The 23,141-nt window shown below is 43.1% G+C and overlaps 2 protein-coding genes across 2 annotated transcripts; both read left to right on the top strand.

The window, feature by feature from the left end:
* The first annotated feature begins 4,702 nt into the window (after positions 1–4,702).
* On the top strand, positions 4,703–16,445 carry LOC120049991 (plakophilin-2-like). The gene is made up of 13 exons (XM_038996555.1): positions 4,703–5,139; positions 5,520–5,590; positions 7,053–7,705; positions 8,432–8,570; positions 8,821–9,028; positions 9,296–9,473; positions 13,646–13,763; positions 14,088–14,249; positions 14,565–14,741; positions 15,133–15,286; positions 15,452–15,644; positions 15,949–16,036; positions 16,138–16,445. Exons 1-13 carry the CDS (start codon positions 4,950–4,952, stop codon positions 16,192–16,194), a joined length of 2,388 nt encoding a protein of 795 aa, XP_038852483.1. The 5' UTR covers positions 4,703–4,949; the 3' UTR covers positions 16,195–16,445.
* Positions 16,446–17,990: 1,545 nt separating this feature from the next.
* On the top strand, positions 17,991–21,577 carry LOC120049997 (E3 ubiquitin/ISG15 ligase TRIM25-like). The gene is made up of 7 exons (XM_038996567.1): positions 17,991–18,408; positions 19,007–19,102; positions 19,712–19,945; positions 20,184–20,343; positions 20,448–20,492; positions 20,627–20,689; positions 20,811–21,577. The coding sequence occupies exons 1-7, from the start codon at positions 18,088–18,090 to the stop codon at positions 21,326–21,328; spliced, it is 1,437 nt and encodes a 478-aa protein (XP_038852495.1). The 5' UTR covers positions 17,991–18,087; the 3' UTR covers positions 21,329–21,577.
* Positions 21,578–23,141: the final 1,564 nt, after the last annotated feature.

The raw sequence follows: 23,141 nt of genomic DNA, 5'->3' as shown, positions 1-23,141 counted from the left end.
GCCAGTAAGATTGCACCTAAATCAACCATTTATCGGATCATCAAGAACTTCAAGGAGAGCGGTTCAATTGTTGTGAAGAAGGCTTCGGGGCGCCCAAGAAAGTCCAGCAAGCGCCAGGACCGTCTCCTAAAGTTGATTCAGCTGCGGGATCGGGGCACCACCAGTACAGTGCTTGCTCAGGAATGGCAGCAGGCAGGTGTGAGAGCATCTGCACGCACAGTGAGGTGAAGACTTTTGGAGGATGGCCTGGTGTCAAGAAGGGCAGCAAAGAAGCCACTTCTCTCCAGGAAAAACATCAGGGACAGACATATTCTGCAAAAGGTACAGGGATTGGACTGCTGAGGACTGGGGTAGAGTGATTTTCTCTGATGAATCCCCTTTTTATTGTTTGGGGCATCCGGAAAAAAGCTTGTCCGGAGAAGACAAGGTGAGCGCTACCATCAGTCCTGTGTCACGCCAACAGTAAAGCATCCTAAGACCATTCATGTGTGGGGTTGCTTCTCAGCCAAGGGAGTGGGCTCACTCACAATTGTGCCTAAGAACACAGCCATGAATAAAGAATGGTACCAACACATCCTTCGAGAGCAACTTCTCCCAACCATCCAGGAACAGTTTGGTGACGAACAATGCCTTTTCCAGCATGATGGAGCACCTTGCCATAAGGCAAAAGTGATAATTAAGTGTCTCGGGGAACAAAACATCGATATTTTGGGTCCATGGCCAGGAAACTCCCCAGACCTTAATCCCATTGAGAACTTGTGGTCAATCCTCAAGAGGCGGGTGGACAAACAAAAAACCCACAAATTCTGACAAACTCCAAGCATTGATTATGCAAGAATGGGCTGCCATCAGTCAGGATGTGGCCCAGAACTTAATTGACAGCATGCCAGAGCGGATTGCAGAGGTCTTGAAAAAGAAGGGTCAACACTGCAAATATTGACTCTTTGCATCAACTTCATGTAATTGTCAATAAAAGCCTTTGACACTTATGAAATGCTTGTAATTATACTTCCGTATTCCATACTAACATCTGACAAAAATATCTAAAGACACTGAGGCAGCAAACTTTGTGAAAATTAATATTTGTGTCATTCTCAAAACTTTTGGCCACGACTGTAGTGTTGGTCCCATGTTTCATGAACCGAAAAAATATCCAAGAAATGTTTCATACGCACAAAAAGCTAACATCCCTGTTAGTGACCATTTCTCCTTTGCCAAGATAATCCATCCACCTAACAGGTGTGGCATATCAATAACTGATTAAACAGAATGATCATTACACAGCTGCACCTTGTGCCGGGGACAATAAAAAGCCACTCTAAAATGTGCAGTTTTGTCACACAACACAACGCCATAGATGTCTCAAGTTTTGAAGGAGCGTGCAATTGGCATGCTGACTGCAGGAATGTCCACCAGAGCTGTTGCCAGAGAATTTAATGTGCCCCTTTGGGAGCCTCCTGAGTGGCGCAGCGGTCTTTGGCGTCACTACAGACCCGGGTTCGATACCAGGCTGTGTCACAGCTGACCGTGACTGGGAGACCCATGAGGCGGCACACACAATTGGCTCAGCATCGTCCGGGTTAGGAGAGGGTTTGGCAGGCCGAGATGTCCTTGTCCCATTGCGCTCTAGCGACTCCTGTGGCAGGCTGGGCGCATGCACGCTGACACTGTCGCCAGGTGTACCGTGTTTCCTCTGACACATTGGTGCTTCCGGGTTAATCGGGCAGTGTGTCAAAAAGCAGTGCGGCTTGGCTGGGTCGTGTTTCGGAGGACGCACGGCTCTCAATCTCGCCTCTTGGGGAGATAAAATGGATTTTAAAAAAAAATCGATATATATTTTTTTATGTCTCTCGGGCCAGATTGAAGTACTTTGCCCCCCCTTGGGTTAGGGTATGGGCAGGGATAAGCTACGGACAATGAACATAATTGCATTTTATCGCCATTCATCTGCTGCCATCACCTCATGTTTCAGCATTATAATACACAGCCCCATGTCGCAAGGATCTGTACTTAATTCCTGGAAGCTGAAAATGGTTCAGTTCTTCCATGGCCTGCATACTCAGCAGACATGTCACCCATTGAGCACGTTTGGGATGCTCTGGATCAACATGTATGACAGCGTATTCCAGTTTCTGCCAATATCCAGCAACTTCGCACAGCCATTGAAGAGGAGTGAGACAACGTTCCACAGGCCATAATCAACAGCCTGATCAACTCTATGCAAAGGAGTTGTCACACTGCATGAGGCAAATGGTGGTCATACCAGATACTGACTGGTTTTCTAATCCACAGCCCTACTTTTTTTTTAGGTATCTGTGACCAACAGATGCATATCTGTATTCCCAGTCATGTGAAATCCATAGATGTAGGGCCTAATGAATTTATTTCAATTGACTGATATCCTGATATGAACTGTAACTCAGTAAAATCTTTGAAATTGTTGCATGTTGCATTTATATTTTTGTTCAGTATGGATAACCTGAAGGCTACCTACCTCTGTTTAGGTGTCCCAGGTGTCTTTGATGCTGTAGCAGTGTCTTCAGGTGCTCAGGGTCAGAGACAGACTGAACACACTCCTCCAGGTCAGAGAAGGCAAGGCTGAGATAAGATGCTGTCTGAGGGTGAGAGAGGCAAACTTAAAGTTAAAATGGAAAAGGAGAGTGCAGTCCACTCCCAAATCAACCCATATCTCCTACCCACTGGAAACATATCGATGTTCAGTCCATTTATTCATTTATTAAATTCATTCATAACTGTAAACGCAACATTTTTCACATTTAAATCGATAGGATGAAGATGCAGTCATATCAGTACCTGTGTAAAGCTGGGCACCGGCAGCAGCTCCTCCAATCTGTAGAAGAACTCCCACAACAGAATCTGCAGTGCTGTGTCATACTTAGTACCGTACTGCACTGGGAACACCTCCTTTAATTAAAATGTAGAGAGCCATTACACAGTTAGGTGAATGGTCTTGCCTGTAACACGTGTTATCATCAATAAGCATTAGTTTAATAAAATACTTGTTTTATCCATTTGCATTAATATTCTTGATATTTGTCACATTACCCAATTTGACACACAACACACACATCACATGCTTGGAAACATTACATTCAATTATTACACAGAACTACCCAACTGTCGTATAGAAATCATAAAGTGTGACTTTGTGAGATTCAAATGGTATTAGCAATTGACAGGTGTGATACAGGTGTTGTATATCAGAAATGATTGGATAGTACATGGAAACAATGGCAAAAAAAAAAACTTTTCCAGAAATTCTGCATAATTGGTTCCCAACCAGGGGTACTAGGAGCCCTGGGGGTACTTGGCCTATCCACAGGGGGTACTTGAGAATACTCAGAGACCATAGGCCTACTGGTAAAATGCACGAGGGGGTACTTCAGGGCTATTCCGGGCACAGCAAAATTCAGTTGGTGGTACAGTAACCGAAAAAGGTTGGGAACCAGCTATCTACAACAGGGATGGCCATGTTGATGGGGGTGGGGGCCCCCCAAAAAATGAATAAATAAATTTGGCACTCATGTGGGGCCGCAGTGGTTTGCCAACCCACAAGTGCAGTCAGTGCCGGCCCTAGCAATTTGGGGGTCTGGGAAATTTGGGAAGTTGTCCCCCCCACCTTGCAAGCAAAACATTTTAGCAGCCCCCCCCCCCCCTTGACGGCAAAGAGAAAATTAAAGTTTGAGTTAATTTCCTGCAATTCTACACATTTTGCCATGGGCCAGAGAGAAGATTTTGCAATTGTATAACAAATTTCATGCAATTCTGCTCATTTTTTAAATGGAGCAGCCTGGTCTCAGGCTAGATGTAACATAGTGAATGTAAATCTGAGGCACTCAAATTAGTATGATATGTTATATTTGGTATGGTATGATTATATAAGACAGGCTACTTAAGACAAGAACAAAAGGAGGGTGGTTGGTCGGGGTGGATGGGTGGGCGTATAACTTTAGCAACTTTTCAACTACTTTGCATGTTAGCTAACCCTTCCGCTAACCCCTAGCCTCGCTAGTGTGATCCACCTAGTTAGCATCAGCCAGGAATGCGTAACATACCATAAGTTTAGCAAATTAGTTTCATACGAATTGTCATTCGCAACATATACAAAATGGATGATGGACATCCACAAGTTAATACATACCATACTAAACATAACATATCATAATAAATGGAACGTCTCGAATTTACATACATAATAATACAAAATGCTCTGAGACCAGGTTGGGCAGAGAGAAACATTTACAGTTTTACAGACAATTTCCTGCGATGTTTTTACATTTTGCCATAGGGTGGAGACATGTTTGAAGTTTTTATATGATATCTGATGATCAATGGGGGCCTGTCATAATTCGACCATGATTAGATAGCTGGGCGCTAGACTAACTAACCAATCTAAAAAAGTTTTCCTGACATGAACTAACTGAGTGACAGTCAGTAACTGACATAAGAGAAAAACTGCTGATGCACAACCAAATTTCGAAATAGCACCTTGTGTATTCTACTAGTCCAACTATCAACAGTAAATTGAGACCCTGACAGTTCCTTTAACAAAAATGTGGTTGGGGGAGACATATCCGCGGGCCTATAATCTGGAGGGCGCCAGTTGCCCATCCCGGATCTAGAAGGGTTGCTATTTGCCAGAGAATTGGACTTGTAGCCTATCAACGATAATATTTTGGCATTCTTCCCAGCGTGTCCTCGCTTCCTTATTTGTAAAATGATATTACAGGTGTCGACTATACAGACCACACCCCAGTGGCAATGAACTCAACTGTCCCGCTTGCACCAGAACGGACTCACCCGAATACTTCACTGTTCGGGAACACCGAGTCACTGTGTAGGAACGGATCGGGAAAGGACGATAGTGACACTTTTTATGAATCTGCGGGCTATTTTATGGAATTACACTTTTGGAGAGCTACGGAATCATGGAAGCGCCGCCATTTATTAAGTCTGTTTTACCTGCGCTAGACTCATTCACACTTGACGCAGATGACACGAGTTTGGCATTACCACCGGAGGATAATACAAAGACTCATTCAACCGACCGGGGTTTTCGTGTTCAGCAACAAGTGCAGCTCACACTTGCTCGTAAGGGCAAAAAGACAACGTCCAATGGTAAAATAGTAGTTTTTCATTGAGTCTGCACGAATAAAACGAGGTCTGTAAGATTAGCCTATTGAAATCGGCAAGGGAATTTGTCGACAAGGGGGGGCTGTTTAGACATAGTCTACCAGGAAATACAGGACGGGTCGAAACCAGATGCAACCGAATGGACATGCAGGCCTAGTCATTTGTGTCAAATTCTTAGTGACATTGTACTTGTCATGATGTTTGAATATAATCGTTTTCTAACATGCTTGCAATCTCCTCTAGACTACTGTATTTGTGGTCCTCTCCATTTACCTTTCCAATAGGAGAGGGCGTGTGTCCAGATGGTAATTAGGGAATTGGTGCGATGGCATGATCCTTCAGAACACATGTGGTGTATCTTTCAGGTAGTCTTCATCTATCCAGAAAGCCATCAATTATCACCGGTTCCAGAGATGGAACCTTGTCTAACATGAAGGTAAGGCCTGTCCAATAATACACAACCCACTATCCACAGTCACAGGTGCTTTAGCCTCCCTAAAGTTAACCAGAGAGCCTGAATGTTAGAAATAACAGCTACGTGATTCAACTCCGGAGCAAGGGACTTCACCCTGCATGGCAGTCAAGTGCAATGTGTCTGGAGGATATGTGAAGTGTTTTTACATTTTTTACTTGAATTCCATATTTAGTGTGTCACTGAGGTGATAAACTTCACAAGAAACAGCAGGAAAATGAGATGGTATCTATTTGCCCCTAAAATAAACTGTAGGCTGCATTGGTTTTGAATGTACTGCCCATATGGTTTGAATAAAAACAAATTGGATAGTCTCAGGGATGTGCAGCTATTGTAAGCCCCAAGCCCATAGGGCAGAGAGTGTTAGATACCCATATCTCAAAAATGTGACAGATAAAGCCTTTCCTACTGGCACACTTGACATATTTATCGCCCCTTTGTCTGTTCTACCAAACGCTGAAATTCTATCATCTCACATAGACAATTTGAATTGAACTGCAGTTTTATTGAATAATATCTTCATGATTCCTAAAGGAAACATTACAAGCTGACTACACCGCTCGCGTTGCAAAATACATTTAGAAATCTATATTATTCAATTATTACACCCACACTGCTCGCGCGCGCCAACGAGCGTCTGCGTTGCCAAGAGCTAAAATAGAAGTCAGTTCTATTTCTGACGCAGATCGCGCTGCAAGTCCTGCCTCTCCCATCTCCTCATTGGTTTATAGAAGCAGGTACCCACGTGCCATCTCCTCATTGGTTATATGAGGCCAGTGGCGGTAATTCACCTAATTTATGAAAGTTGCCAATCGCAATATAAAGTCAAGAGAAGAAAAAGCCTAGGAGGAGGGATGACTAGAAACGATTCGGTTGACCGTTTTATGTGTGAATTAATTGTCGGAGTAGAGGACCTTGTGCATTTCAGGTAAAATAACAACTCAATGTTTATATCCCAGGACAAATTAGCTAGCAACAGCAAGCTAGCTAAATCGGACAAATTAGCTAGCAAGTGCAAGCTAGCTAGCTAAATTGCCATAAATGTTTAATGCTTTTTGACCTGTCCCCAAATTAATGTAATTGGTTCAGAGTTTGTTTTGATATTTTAACCTGCGTGTCGTGATCGCGTTTGGTGTGGGGGGACAAAATAAATGTATGCACGATGGCGCACACGCAGCCGGTTTGGGTTCCTTGTAAGTTGTGGCTTTAAAACACACAATACAGGGGTTATTCAGACATCAGAGAGAGCATTTTGTATGATCTTTTTCCCTAAACCTTTTGTGTTGCTTTGAGTCATCACGACTGTGTCCAATTATATGCAACTGCTTTACAGATGTTTTAGCATTATTACCAGAAATGTCTATGGTTGATTCAGTTGTAAGCCTTCTGAAACGGGGCAACCACTGCTTTTCACCTTTCCATGTAGACACACTCATCTTTGGGTCAGATCGGAGGCAGGGACTTCAGCAGCCTGTCGTCTTTGAAGGAGAATAGAAGAAGTCCGTCTAAGAGGGTGGATTTGACCCCAGTCACCAGCCCTGAGTTACCTCGCTCCCGTCTGGCCTACGGGACACTCCGTTTCGGAACCTACACCCTCCCCGGCCCTAGCCAGCCGCCCATGATGGGAACTTCAGAGGAGCGGTCTTATGGGACAGACTTGATGCGGCGTTATGCCCATTCAGAAATGGCCCGTAGCACAAGGACACACGCCATAGCTAACGGCGGCAACTACCACTGGAGCCAGTCCCTCAGACAGACTCGAGGTCCCCAGCCCCTCTCTGCAGACCACTCATTCCTGTGCAGCAGCCCTGCGATTCGCACCGACAACAGCCCCTACCTGATGGAGGTTCAAAAGGGGGCGAGGAGACAAACAGGCTACGGGTCATTCAATGCTACCCAGAGAGCAGAGGGCCTGGCCTGGCTGGGCCAGGTGGGGAAGGAGAGCCAGGGGCATGTGGGAGCCAAATGGCCTCCCTCGTACCCAGCCTCACTGGTCAGCATGGAGGTGGACATGGGCCAGATGAGGGCGGCGGCGGAGCCAGAGATCCAGCAGACAGACGTGAATGAAGTCACTGCGGTGTAAGACGGCTTATGTGTTCTATACAAACCTGAAGTTGATTAGATCTGGCAATTAATTTAGTTCTCAACATCTCAAATCAAATGTTATGTCACATGCTTCGTAAACAACAGGTGTAGACTAACAGTGAAATGCTTACTTACAGGCCCTTCCCAACAATGCAGAGAGAGAGAAAATAGAGAAGTAATAATAAATGCACAATGAGTAAGGATAACTTGGCTATATACTCAAGGTACCAGTACCGAATTGATTTGCAAGGGTACAAGGTAATTGAAGTAGATATGTACATACTGTATAACTAGGAATAAAGTGACTAGGATAGATAATAAACAGGATAGATTATCAACAGCAGCAAAAAGGGTCAATGCAGTCTAGGTAGCTATTTGGTTAACTGTAACTAGCTATTTAGCAGTTTTATGACTTAGGGGTAGAAGCTGTTCAGGGTCCTGTTGGTTCCAGATTTCGGTGGCTTATCTAGGCTGGCACTAAAGCTATTGTAAAAGAGTCTTCCAGAGAATTATTGGTGGTTCAGTTGCTTATCTGTCGTTTCAGGTCAATGATTTACCCAGATTTTGTAATAGGTGTATATAATGAATATAATGGAAAGTGTTGTGAGGATGAGAAATTGGATTAATCAGAATTTGGGATTGATAAAGTGAGTGAGTGAGTGTGTGTGTGTGTTTGTCAATGACAGGAATTTCCTTTTCAATGCTCTCTCCCATACACAGGAAGCCAGAGAGCAAGGTGCCTGAGCTGACATTGGAGAGGGCAGTGAACCTGCTGGGCCAAGAGAATGAGGAGATGCAGATCACTGCTGCCAGCTTTATTCAAAACCAATGTTTCAACAGCGCTGACGCTAAGAAGATGGTGAGCTGGGGCCCATCTCTACTACTGTTGACTTGGCTGGTCAATTAAGGTTAAAGGCTTCCAGGCTGTAGGCCTACAATACAGCTGATGTTGACAATACAGTATGTGCCATTTTCAAATAATTGGATTGGTAGGGGTATTTTCCCTTCAATTTATATTGAGATTGTGGGCGATTCGCATGAAAATTCAAGTTGAGCTCACTCTTCATAGGAACAAGGGTAGATGAAGATCTCTGCCTGTCTGTCCCCAGGTGTTCTACCTCCACGGTATACCCAAGCTGATCAAACTGCTGCAGAGCGACAGCGAGGAGGTGGAGTGTATAGCGGCGGGGGCGCTCCGAAACGTCGTCTTCGAGAGCAGCGAGAACAAGATGGAGGTGAAGGACAACGAGGGCGTGGCCCCTACACTGCGTCTGCTCAGGAGAAGCCGCGACATAGAGACCCGGCGGCAGCTCACTGGTTAGTTTGAGCACCTGCTCGTGTAGATCTGAAAGAAATCGTCGTAGCACTTTATTAATGACCAGGGCGTGTATTCACAAAGTGCCTCAGAGCAGGAGAGTGGATCTAGGATCAGTTTATCCTTTTAAATCATAATGAATGAGGGGGGGCTGATCCTAGATCAGCACTCCTATTCTGAGATGCTTTGTGAATATGTGATTTACATGAACTTACATGGTAAAATGGTAATGACACAGTAGTAACCTAAGAATGAAACATGTTCCACAGGGCTGTTGTGGAACCTATCCTCCCATGACCTGCTGAAGGAGCATCTCTCCAAAGAGGCCCTGGAGATCCTGACCACGTCTGTGCTGGTGCCCTGCTCAGGCCTGTTTGAGGGGGAGAACCCCAAAGATGGCATGCTGGCTGACCCAGACACCTTTTACAACGCCACTGGCTGCCTCCGGTAGGTCGTCTGGTCTGGACAAAGGCGTTTATTGGCCATTTGTGTGTTTGGCACTGACCTATGTAGTATCTGTGGTCAAGTATTTCTAGGGATCCATTTTAGGGCAGCTTGGGATAGACACTAGGCAGTGGGATGCAGAAAGCGGTATAGTAGTTATGTTTGGAATGATCATGAAATAATTTATTGATTGATGCTAAATGGTGTACAGTGCCTTCAGAAGGTATTCACACTCCTTGACTTTTTCCACTTTATGTTGTGTTACAAAGTGGGATTAAAATGGACGTCTTTAATTTTTTTATTCAACAATCTACACAAAATACTCTGTCAAAGTGGAAGATAAAAAATATATAATATTACACTATAAAACACTAATACATTTGAAGTCGGAAGTTTACATTCACTTAGGTTGGAGTTATTAAAACTCGTTTTTCAATCACTCCACAAATTTCTTGTTAACAAACTATAGTTTTGGCAAGTCGGTTAGGACATCTACTTTGTGCATGACACAAGTAATTTTTCCAACAGTTATTTACATACAGTGAATTAAGTGAAATAATCTGAATCACAATTCCAGTGGGTCAGAAGTTTGCATACACTAAGTTGACTGTGCCTTTAAACAGCTTGGAAAATTCCAGAAAATGATGTCATGGCTTTAGAAGCTTCTGATAGGCTAATTGACATCATTTGAGTCAATTGGAGGTGTATCTGTGGATGTATTTCAAGGCCTACCTTCAAACTCAGTGCCTCTTTGCTTGACATCATGGGGAAAATCTAAAGAAATCAGCCAAGACCTCAGAAAAAAAATTGTAGACCCCCACAAGTCAGGTTCATCCTTGGGTGCGATTTCCAAACGCCTGAAGGTACCACGTTCATCTGTACAAACAATAGTACACAAGTATAAACACCATGGGACCACGCAGCTGTCATACCGCTCAGGAAGGAGACACATTCTTTGGTGCGAAAAGTGCAAATCAATCCCAGAACAACAGCAAAGGACCTTGTGAAGATGCTGGAGGAAACAGGTATAACAGTATCTATATCCACAGTAAAAAGAGTCCTATATCGAACATAACCTGAAAGGCCGCTCAGCAAGGAAGAAGCCACTGCTCCAAAACCACCATAAAAAAAGCCAGACTACGGTTTGCAACTGCACATGGGGACAAAGATCGTACTTTTTGGAGAAATGTCCTCTGGTCTGATGAAACAAAAATAGAACCGTTTGGCCATAATGACCATCGTTATGTTTGGAGGTAAAAGGGGGAGGCTTGCAAGTCGAAGAGCACCATCCCAACCGCGAAGCACGGGGGTGGCAGCATCATGTTGTTGGGGTGCTTTGCTGCAGGAGGGACTGGTGCACTTCACAAAATAGATGGCATCATGAGGATGGAAAATTATGTGGATATATTGAAGCAACATCTCAAGACGTCAGACAGGAAGTTAAAGCTTGGTCACAAATGGGTCTTCCAAATGGACAATGACACCAAGCATACTTCCAAAGTTGTGGCAAAATGGTTTAAGGACAACAAAGTCAAGGTATTGGAGTGGCCATCACAAAGCCCTGACCTGCCAAAATTTGTTGGCAGAACTGAAAAAGCGTGTGCGAGCAAGGAGGCCTACAAACCTGACTCAGTTACACCAGCTCTGTCAGGAGGAATGGGCCAAATTCACCAAACTTATTGTGGGAAGCTTGTGGAAGGCTACCCGAAACGTTTGACCCAAGTTAAACAATTTAAAGGCAATGCTACCAAATACTAATTGAGTCTATGTAAACTTCTGACCCATTGGGAATGTGATGAAAGAAATAGAAGCTGAATGAAATCATTCTCTCTACTATTATTCTGACATTTCACGTTCTTAAAATACAGTGGTGATCCTAACTGACCTTACAGAAAATGTTTACTCGGATTAAATGTGAGGAATTGTGAAACTGAGTATAAATGTATTTAGCTGAGGTGTATGTGAACTTCTGGCTTCAACTGTATATCTTGATTAGATAAGTATTCAACAACCTGAGTCAATACATGTTAGAATCATCTTTGGCTGTGAGTCTTTCTCTAAGTCTCTTAAGAGCTTTGCACACCTGGATTGTACAATATTTGCCCACTTATTAATGAGAATTCTTCAAGCTCTGTCAAATTGGTTGTTGATGATAACTAGACAGCCATTTTCTAGTTTTGCCATAGATTTAAGTCAAAACTGTAACTAGACCACTCAAGAACATATAATATTGTCTTATAAGCAACTCCAGTGTATATTTGGCCTTGTGTTTTAGGTAATTGTCCTGCTGAAAGGGGAATTTGTCTCCGGGTCTGTTGGAAAGCTGACTGAACCAAGTTTTCCCTCCCCTCTAGGATTTTGCCTATGCTTAGCTCTATTCTGTTTATTTTTATCCTAAAAAATTCCCTAGTCCTTGCAAATGACAAGCATACCCATAAGATGATGCTGCCACCACCATGCTTGAAAATATGAAGAGAGGTACTCGGAGAGTGTTTGATTTGCTTTGTATTCAGGACAAAAAGTGAATTTCTTTGCCACATTTTTTGCAGTTTTACTTTAGTGCCCTGAGCGGTTTCCTTCCTCTCTGGGAACTGAGTTAGGAATGGTGACTGTATCTTTGTAGTGACTGGGTGTATTGACACACCATCCAAAGTGTAATTAATAACTTCAACATGCTCAAAGTGATATTCAATGTCTTTTTTTACCCATCTACCAATAGGTGCTCTTCGTGAGGCATTGGCAACAAAAAACAACCTTCCTGGTCTTTTTTGTTCAATCTTTACAATTCTCTGTTCAACTGCAGGACCATACAGATACTTGTATGTGTGGGGTACAGAGAAGGTGTAGTCATTTCAAAAATCATGTTAATCAATATTATTGCACACAGTGAGTCGCTGCTACTTTATTATGTGACTTAAGCACATTTGTACTCTAAAAGGCTGGAATACTTATTGACTCAAGACATTTCAGCTTTTCATTTGAATTCCTTTGTAAACACTGCTAAAAACATAAGTCCACTTTAACATTACGGGGTATTGTGTGTAGATCAGTGACAATCTCAATTGAATTAATTTTAAATTTAGTCTGTAACGCAACAAAATGTGGAAAGAGTGAAGGGGTGTGAATACTTTCTGAAGGCGCTGATTATTATACGGTGACCCAGTCGGTTCATGTGCAATCCATCTCTCACCACAGTGTTACATCTCACAGGGCTTTGTCAAGCATATTATATTTATCTCTGACAGCCTCCTCATCATGAGTGAGAACTGAGGTTCCTCAAAGGCCATCGTCATCCTGTTACTCCTTTCTACCTGGCAAAACAGGCATGATGACTTCTGCCTAGGCAGCATCACCTCGATGGAACAGCAATGCGCTGGAAACAATATCCTGCATACCTTGTGTTCCTGTTGAACCGACTGCCATTGGTTTGGCACAGATATACCACCTGACAAACACAACATGGTATAACAAGGAGTGTTTTGCTTTTGCCTAGCAACCGATACAACTGAAAACAGTCAGGGACTAAATTATTAATGGAGCCCTCTCCCTCTTAGTGGCTCTAGTAGAATTGAAACCTCTGAATCCATATTGGCTGGTGCTATCAAGCCCTGGCAACCATTGACTTGTGTAACTGAGGAATTCCTCAGTCTTTGGCCTGATTTTAAAACGAAAACACATAACACTCCAATTCACAGCCATAACCTTGGGTCATCACTAAGGTTACTGTATTTGGCTTGACGTTAACAAAAAGGCTGCAGAATTTTTAGGAATAAATAATTACCATTTGGTCACATGTATTGAGGCAACTGTCATGTGTTTTTGCATGACTTCATCTAAAAGGAAGTGGAACAGTTGACTCATTGACAAGTGGTTGAAATTAAAGTGAAAGATTAACTCATGTTGCTCATTTGCTTACGTTTTCCTTTGTGCTTGAAACACGTTGCTATCTCTCAACACAGAGACATGTTATTACAATGACCTATTGTAATGGCTTTATCTGCAGATAACAGAACCTTTTTAAAGTACACCAAATATCTCTGCTAAAAACATTTGGCTCATCCGGCCAACAGCTAGGATAGATATTTAGCCAGTCTGGCCAATGTCTAGAATGTAAAGAATGCTTTTGCTGTTGCTGCCTAGTGGCGATAATGACAACCTGTCATTGTTGTTGTCAGAAACATAAGCTCGGCTGGTCCAGAAGGGAGAAAAGCCATGCGGCAGTGTGAGAACCTTATTGACTCACTTGTATACTACATCCGCGGGACCATAGCTGACTACAAGCCCGATGACAAGGTACTGCATGTGAATGACTAAAGTAACATTTACTAAACTTTTGTGCAAAATGTTCACTTGTTTAGTAATGCTTGTACGAAATAAAAACATTTGTAGGTGGAATAAATATTGACACAGGGAAATGAAATAAGACTGTTTTTGCCTATATTTGATCAATTTATGTCTCTAGAACAACTTATTAATCACGCCTTTAGTGTTAAATATTGAGAAAACATCATGAACCAGCTCTGTTCTCCAATTTTTATATATTTTTTACAATAGACATTGCAGAATGTTTGATATTAAAATCATAGTCCCCTGAACAGAACCACTTCTCCTTCACAGTCCACAGAGAACTGTGTGTGCATCCTACATAACCTCTCCTATCAGATGGAGGTGGAACTTCCACAGAAGTACGCCAGCGAGCTCCATGAGTCTCGACTCAACCTGAATCCAAAGACCAAGACCCCCGGCTGTTTCGGTTCTCGCAGTGCCAAAATCATCCAGGTGGGCTCCCATCACCTCTGTTGTGGCTGTTATCATCGTTGTTGCCCTTATGTACTTGACATGCTCTGTTTCTATCTGGTTATAAATAAGTTATTACCACTAAAGTAAATTGGCAATGCCTATGTTATGGATAAGCCGCCTTGGTAAGTGGTAAAGCATACATTTTGAACTAACTCTTTAAGCCCGGTTTTCTTTGACAAATGTAATTGTTAAAAGCCTTATACACATTAATTGAAAATTAATGTGAAACCTGGTATCTGGGAGTTAACTTTGAATTAAAGGGCCTCCTGTTTTCTGGTTGTTTTGGTCCTATAGCGTCTTGAACCAAAGCGCCCTCTGCTGGAGGAGAAGGGTAGTCCATGTGGAATAGAGTGGCTGTGGAGCGCCATCACAGTGCGCATGTACCTGTCAATCATGGCCCGCAGCATCCGTCCCTACACCCAGGAGACTGCCATCGGAGCCCTGCAGAACATCACAGCTGGGAACGGCCTGGTAAGGCTATATCACAGATCTATGATCTTATTTCTATGGGCTATGTACTGTTCTGGGAGTGTGGAATTGATTTGCCCATGGGTTTGATTGGAATAACTACAATACAGCCATCTATTATGTTGTCATGACTTGACTGTATAGTAAGTATTACATTGATGTGACTACTATATTATGCATTACTATATTGACTGTCAGTTGGTGATGTTGGTCCCGTGTGGCTCAGTTGGTAGAGCATGGCGCTTGCAACGCCAGGGTTGTGGGTTCATTCCCCACGGGGGGACCAGGATGAATATGTATGAACTTTCCAATTTGTAAGTCGCTCTGGATAAGAGCGTCTGCTAAATGACTTAAATGTAAATGTAATGTTGGGCTCATGGCTCTGTATGGGCAGGTATCCCAGGCCATCGCCCACACCATAGTACAGCGGGAGAATGGTTTACTCCAGGCCATGAAGATGCTCCAGGAAGGAGGGATGGATGTGAAGAAGACTGCTGTGTCCCTGCTATGTAACATCTCACGCTACAGAGAGCTTCACGCTCACATTGGTGAGCTGTGAATTGACTCATCAACCGCAATGTTTTAGTCCTACATAAGTCCCACAAAGTATTTTCCTTTGGACTTGTAAGTGTATGTAAATGCACAGAAGCATAAAAACCTGCCACTGTAGAAAATCAAACAATCTCTCACAAAGCGCTCCACTCTCTCTGTAGTCAAACAGGTGTTGCCACAGCTGGTGGTCATGTTACCCAACTCGGACACGAGCACAGACCTGCCTACAGAGGTGACTGTGTCCCTGTGCCACATCCTCATCAACCTGAGCCAGGATGAAACAGAGCACGTCAGGGCCATCGTCAACCACGGGGCGCTGCCCAAGATCATCAACATCAGCGCAAAGGACAACGGGTCAGTGGGTAGCTTCTGAAGACCATGGCTGCGTTCCAGGCTGACTACATTGCCTGGATTTAACATGTCAACTAACCACATCATGATATACTGCACGTAGCAATCTGATGCCCAACTGCACAGTCGATGTGGCACTGTTGGTTGATGCTATGCAAAGACTGTAGATGGCCTTAAAATGCACTGTATTATTCCTGAACATTGTGAGTTGGATTGGAGGGAATTTATTTGAATCTGTTTAAAACCTCTTCCCTTGCTTTATACTGTTCCTTTTATGTCCAATGACAGTAACCTTGTGTCCCTTTAGGTTTGGTCCCACCAGGGCTGGCCAGGCAGCCTGCATCCTACTACACAGCATGTGGAGCCACTCAGAGCTCCACAGGGCCTATAGGAAGGTAAGGCCCCTACACAGTATAACCTCAAAGGATAAGAAACATTTGGTGTGGTGACAATAGTTTTTAATTAATCTGTGTTGCTTTTCCTCATCATTTGGTAGGCTGGATATAGGAAAGCAGACTTCGTCAACAGCAGGACATCAAAGGCTGTACATTAAATACGGGACTAAGCGGTCGATCACAAAGCATTGTGCTGATTGAGGCAATAGTGTAGTTTCTCTTCTGTGTGGACTTGGATGACTCAATTCACTGCTTTATAAAATACTTGTTTTGTGTGTCGACTTCTCCACTGTGTGAGGTGTTACATTTATGTGTGTGTGTCTGTTCCAGTAACAACAATTGCTGCAAGCTCTTGGTAGCAGACCAAGTTCTCTACAATGGAAAAAAAAAAATGATTAAAAACAAAACTGATGGAGGATCAGCAATGACTTGAATTCCATTTGAAGGAAGGATTTTGAGGAAGAAAATGAATCAGCATAAAGTGGAAGACAAGATAAGGTTAACATTATGAAGTATGTTAGTCTAATGAATGTCATAACTGAAGTTGTAAAATATAGTTTTAATGTTAACATAGTTGGGGTTGTAAACAATATTAAATTACTACCTGTAGGTCTATTAAAAAGGTCCACAATCATGGATTCACATTTTGGGGGGTCAATCAAAAACAGTACCACGAACGTCGCAGATAGACATGGTTTCTTATTCTACATGTCACAGGGCAAGTTTGTTCTACATAGAAATCTGCTATCTGAATGTAACAATGTTGCGTCCTGCTGAAAGAACCCCTGGTTTGATATCTCCGTTTGTAATGCAAATAATCACTATAAACTAGAGGGTTGCAGAGTGCTGAAAAAAATGCCTAAAAGCCACAAAATATTTTAGAAATCTGAAGTTGAGAGATGTGCTCCAGTTTTAGAGTAAATATTTGTATATACATATTTGTTAGCGTATACAATGCACTCTCGATTACTTGGGAACTGCATGGGTAGGTAGGTGTTGAATCGTTTTGTTACTACAATGTTTTACTACTTTGCATAAAAGAAAAAACAATTATGGTTTAATCATTAAGGTTGAATGATTATTTTGTGGTGGTAGTCTTGACAGCAAAGACGCAGCACTTTATACACCCGTCCACCTCCCAGTCCCACCTTTCAACTGCATCTCTATGGCTAGCTGGAACGTTGATCGGCTGCGCTTGTATGTCAGCCCCGGCAAACGTCAGTTCTTTTTAGGCCTAAAGAGGACTTCTCAATTCTATTTTTGGCTCTTAGCCAGACTACTTATCATGTTTTCCATGATTGTCATTGAGTGGATGGATGTAAGGGACAAATCAGGGCTTCGCGCTATACATACATGACAACGGCAAAGACACTCACGAACTACTCTAGACATACGGGTTGCCTGCCACAATGTTACCAATGGGCAGATTCGATTATGCTGAACCGCTTCACGTCATTGGGCGAAAACGGGGAGGGAGGCGCTCCCATCTCTAATTGAATAGTAATCTGCACCACTCGGTCATTTTGTCAACAAGGCAACGTCCACAAACATAATCTTATCCATAAAATGTTAGAATTTTCTAACTAGTTTTCATTGGGATGACATGCACATAACGCGTTTTTATCAAAAACAATCTATTTTTCATGAGTAAACGCAGAATCCTAGTTATTAGCTACTATACGTGCTTAATTAGGCCTACGTCAATTTTGTTTTGAGCCGATTTCGCCCTGGCCTTTAAACGGGGCACCTGGTTCACGCCCGGGAGGCAGCCCGGTTCCAAATCGAATGCAATAAACTTTCAGCCGAAGCGAAACACGCCTACACGGGCGCCCGGACGGGATGAATCGAACCCCTCAATGTTCCGGCATAGCGGACACGTCTGGGATTTCCGAGATTACCCACGACCCAACCCAAACAGGAAGTGTAAACACTTCTCACGTAACAGCAGCGCATGTGATAGCCCTTCTCTTCGACTCCTCGGCATTCACCACTTGGGACTCTGATACTGTTTTGCTCAGTTGGTTGGTGTGTGCACCAGGATAGTCGAGGCCATGGACTCGATCAGTTGTTCGATCTGCCTGGATCTACTGAAGGATCCAGTGACTATTCCCTGTGGACACAGCTACTGTAAAGGCTGTATCAAGGGATATTGGAGTCTTGATGACCAAAAGGGAATTCACAGCTGCCCCCAGTGCCGACAGACCTTCACCCCAAGACCTGCTCTGAACAGAAACATTCTGCTGGCTGAGTTGGTAGAGAAATTGAAGACAGATTTCAAAACGGTTCCCTCTGCTTCTTGTTTCTTTGGACCTGAAGATGTGAAGTATGATCGTGATGACTCAGCCGCAGCAGCAGAGAGGAAGGAGAAACAGGTAGGCCTAAGGATCTGGAACATTATACTGCCATCTATAATGTATTATATTTAGAGATCAGCTTCATTATTGCTGACTGTTTTGCCAGAAACTGGAAGAGCAGGAAATTCCAGCCAACTCCAAAGTTGAGCTGTTCCAGTGACACACACTCTGGGTTCAGTATCACATAATCCACAATTAGGTTCTTATTTGTAAATTCTCTATTCTGCTTTCAAATTGACTGATGATAGAGTCAAAAACCAACTCTGTTAGACAAAATAGGCTGTCACAACAAAATCACTTTAAAACAAACAAAGGATGGAGTAGATTACAGTAAACAGCAGGATGGGCCAGAACATCCAGACCGAATCCTCAAAAGTCAAAGGTCACTCATTTACATACACTGCAGAGGCATGAACTCTGAACTATTGTAACCTTTTTGTCTTGAAGGCACTCATTTATCATTTAATTTAGTCTAACTGATTTGTTTAGCATAATCATGTTTTTGCCATATGACAAGTGTAGTTCAATAACTATTTCCCCACTCAAAAACATAACTTGGTCGATTATGAAAACTGTTGTCATTTTGGTAATCATTTGAAAATGTTATTCTCTACAGGGGCAGCTGAGGGAGAAACGACAGCAAGTCGGGCTGACAATCTGTGTGAGAGAGAAGGAGATGCAGGACATAAGACAGGCGTTGATGTCCCTTTCAGTGAGTATTTATTAACCATTTAGAGTATGTACATTTATTTTGCAAAAAGTTGAGTACTATTTCTAAACTAAAACCAGGGAGGAGCCTAATACCACTGGGACGCACTATAGGGAACAGACCTGTTGTCTGGGGTCTAGGCATAGAGAATGATAGAGGCCTCTAGTGGCCAAAAGGCCATCCTAAACTAAAACCAGGGAGGAGCCTAATAGCACTGGGACACACTATAGGGAACAGACCGGTTGTCTGGGGTCTAGGCATAGAGAATGATAGAGGCCTCTAGTGGCCAAAAGGCCATATTAGCATGTAGAGGGCTTCTACCATTTTAATTTAGTCATCTGGGTGGGACTTCAAACTTCATTGGCTGATCCCTTCTGGTGACCTTGTTGGAGTCATGTCCAACCGGGTCATCAGGAGGGATCAGCCAATTGTGAGGAAGAAAATGTACTATGTCAAAATGGAGACCGCCTCAATTGCGCTGGCCATGCTGTCACAGATGCTATAATGACACAATGCAAAGAGGAGTTATCTATCTATGGGTCTAGGTGAGTGCAGAGTGAATGTGCTGGTTAAAATGGCCCCCCTCCCTTCTCTCTTCTTCTCTCGTAACAGCTTTCAGCACAGGCAGCAGTGGAGCACTGTGAGCTGGTCTTTGCTGAGCTGATCCGCTCCATTGAGAGAAGGCGCTGGGAGGTGAAGGAGCTGATCAGCGCCCACCAGAGGGCGTCAGTAAGCCAGACTGAAGGACTCCTGGTGCGAATGGAGCAGGAGATAGCTGAGCTGAAGAGGAGAGACAAGGAGCTGGAGCAGCTCGCACAAACAGAGGATAACATTAATTTCCTCAAGGTGACATCACTCTTTCTATCCACAGTGGCAGGGTGGTGTTCAGAGCTAGGCAGGAAACTACCTGAGCTTGTTCAATAAGAATGTTTATTTTTGTTTCATAATATGTTCCCCGTTTGTGCCCATCGAACATGACCCAGGATTCCTTACTACTACACAACATATAACCTCTGAGCTCCAGAATTCTGCATATTTTCTTATTGTCTATTCTTCCTCCCTCTCTCTCTCTTGCTCGCTGTAGACATTCCAGTCTCTTTGTGTGGCTCCTGGAACTGAGCTCTTACCCTATATCACTGCCAACCAACACTTCTCCTTTGAGGAAGTGAAGAGCTCCATCTCTGGAATGATGGAGCGAATGGAGGATGTATTGAAGGAGGAAATGGTCCAGATAACTGGAAAAGGTAAGTGTTACAGATATAGTGAAGATAACCAAATATTTTAACTTTCTGTTAAATGCGTTGATTATAAATGAATACATCCATTTGTCTGCATATATACAATATAGTAACGGCTGTCTCCGAAGTCTATGTCCTCAGCCCAAGACCAGAATGTGAGTAATACACACACACACACACACACACACAATGAGTGAATATTTCATCTTGGTTTAATTTCGTATATATTTGTATTGAATGCTTCTTAATTAAACATGGATTACTCAATGTATCTCCCTACTCTATATAGTAATGGCTGCTGCTGAAGTACATTTTCATCATGAGCCCAAGACCAGAGTGGAGTTCTTGGAGAGTAAGTAATACCGTCACACACACACACACACACACACACACACACACACACACACACACACACACACAGACCTTATCACGAATGCATATTTCACCTTCATTACATTTTTTCACTTTCTTAGACTACTGCCATCTCACGTTGGATCCCAACTCGGCATATCAACACCTGCGTCTGTCTGAGTGCAATAGAGAAGTGTCATGGAGTGACAAGGCTCTGTCTTATTCTGACCATCCAGACAGATTCACAGACCACTACCAGGTGTTGTGTAAAGAGGATCTGTCTGGAACCCACTACTGTGAGGTGGATAGGAGGGGGGAGTGTGAGGTAGCCATCACATACAGAAGCATCAGCAGGAAAGGCGGATTGGAATGTTGCTTTGGTTCCAATGATCAGTCCTGGAGTTTGGTGTGTCGCAACTCGAGTTGTTCCTATTGGCACAATAAGAATAGGACTGATATCCCTGTCCCCTGCTCCACCAGAGTAGGAGTGTATCTGGACAGCAGGGCAGGGACTCTGGCCTTCTACAGCGTCTCGGATACAATGACCCTCCTCCACAGAGTCCAGACCACATTCACTGATGACCTCTGTGCTGGGTTTTGGGTTGGTCCTGGTTGTGGATCATCTGTGGCTCTGTGTTGACTGAACGTCATAGAATCAAGTGTATTTCAAATCAAATTGTATTTCTCAAATGCGCCGAATACAACAGGTGTAGGCTTTACTGTGCTTACTTACGAGCCCTTTCCCAACAATACCTAGTTAAAAAGTAGGGAAAAAATTAAGGAAACAGTAAGACAATAAAATGACGAGGTTATATACAAGGAGTACCTGTAGCCTAGTAGTTAGTGTTGGACTAGTAACCGAAAGGTTGCAAGATCGAATCCCCGAGCTGACAAGGTACAAATCTGTCGTTCTGCCCCTGAACAAGGCAGTTAACCCACTGTTCCTAGGCCGTCATTGAAAATAAGAATTTGTTCTTAACTGACTTGCCTAGTTAAATAAAGGTAAAATAAATAAAAAAAACTGCCTCAATGTGCAGGGGTACGAGGTAATATGTATATGTAGGGAAGGGTAAAAGTGACTAGGCAATCAGGATAGATAATAAACAGAGTAGCAGCAGTGTATGCGAAGAGTGTGAAAGTGTGTCTGTGTGAGTGTGTGGCATCAATATGCGTGTGTGTGTTGGAGTGTCAGTGTAGTATGTGTGAGTGTGTGGGTAGAGTCCAGTGAGTCCAGTGAGAGCCAGTGCGCTATGCACAAGGGGGTCAATGAAAATAGTGCGGGTAGCCATTTGATGAATTGTTCAGCAGTCTTATGGCTTGGGGGTAGAAGCTGTTCAGGAGCCCTTTGGTCCCAGACTTGGCCCTCCTGTAACTCGTGCGGTAGCAGAGAGAACAGTCTATGACTTGGGTGGCTGGAGTCGCTGAAAATGTTTAGGGAATTCCTCTGACACCGCCTGGTATAGAGATCCTGGATGGCAGGGAGCTCGGCCCCAGTGACAAATAGGAAGGAAATATAAGACCAATCACTTGGGAAAGTTGGAGGAAGTTGATTTGCTTAAGATCGTGACCTGGATGAAGGGAGTTGACCCTTCATTTAGGAGTCCCGCTGCGAAGCCGCTCTTTATCTACAATGTTTGATTCCAGCTTTACTAACGGGGAGAGGTGGGGCCATTGTTTTAAAGATTACAATAAACAAAATAAATCATTTTTGTTTGTAGTATCATTTCTAACTTGATAAAATAAAGAACAAAACTAAGTTCCTGAGAGGGGGGTTAGAGTTAGTATTGGGGAGTTGTTGTTTTGTTACGTGAGAAAAACCAGGAGATGGAATTTGGATGATTGATGTGGTGGGGAACAGCTCTAGATCCACTTACACTGTTGTAGTGCTTCCCCTCGACCCTGTTCCATCCCCTGTGTTTTTGTCTTGGTTTGGTTCAATCAATTAATCAAATGTATTTATAAAGCCCTTTTTACATCAGCAGATGTCACAAAGTGCTATACAGAAACCCAGCCTAAAACCCCAAACAGCAAGCAATGCAGATGTAGAAGCACCTTGACCTTGTCAGTTGACTCTCTTTTTAAATTACATGGAATGCTTTTCGATAAAGAACAGGTTTTAGTAAGACCTTTTACTGAGAATAATACATTTGAATTTCTTACACCTCTTTGACCTGGAGGAAAATAAAATACATCCCAACTTGCAACCTGCCTATTTAAAAAAAAAAAAAAAAAAAAAAATCTTTTTTTTTCTCGTTTATCCAATTGAGTAATGTTGACATTTGTGACCATTTAACCATGTACAATGTATTTAAACAGGCAACCAACAGGCAACCAATAGATGCCAAAGCTGACAGTACAGCGGATCTTCTGTAAAATAGATCTAATGAAACTGTAGGAGGACAGATGAAGATTAGAGTGGGGCTCTGTTTCTGCTGCTTGCCCAAGGTGGTTTC

The sequence above is a fragment of the Salvelinus namaycush genome, chromosome 6, assembly GCF_016432855.1.
Source record: "Salvelinus namaycush isolate Seneca chromosome 6, SaNama_1.0, whole genome shotgun sequence".
Taxonomy (NCBI): domain Eukaryota; kingdom Metazoa; phylum Chordata; class Actinopteri; order Salmoniformes; family Salmonidae; genus Salvelinus; species Salvelinus namaycush.
The sequence above is the reverse complement of the archived record's forward strand: the minus strand, read 5'-3'. Positions and strand labels throughout refer to the sequence as shown.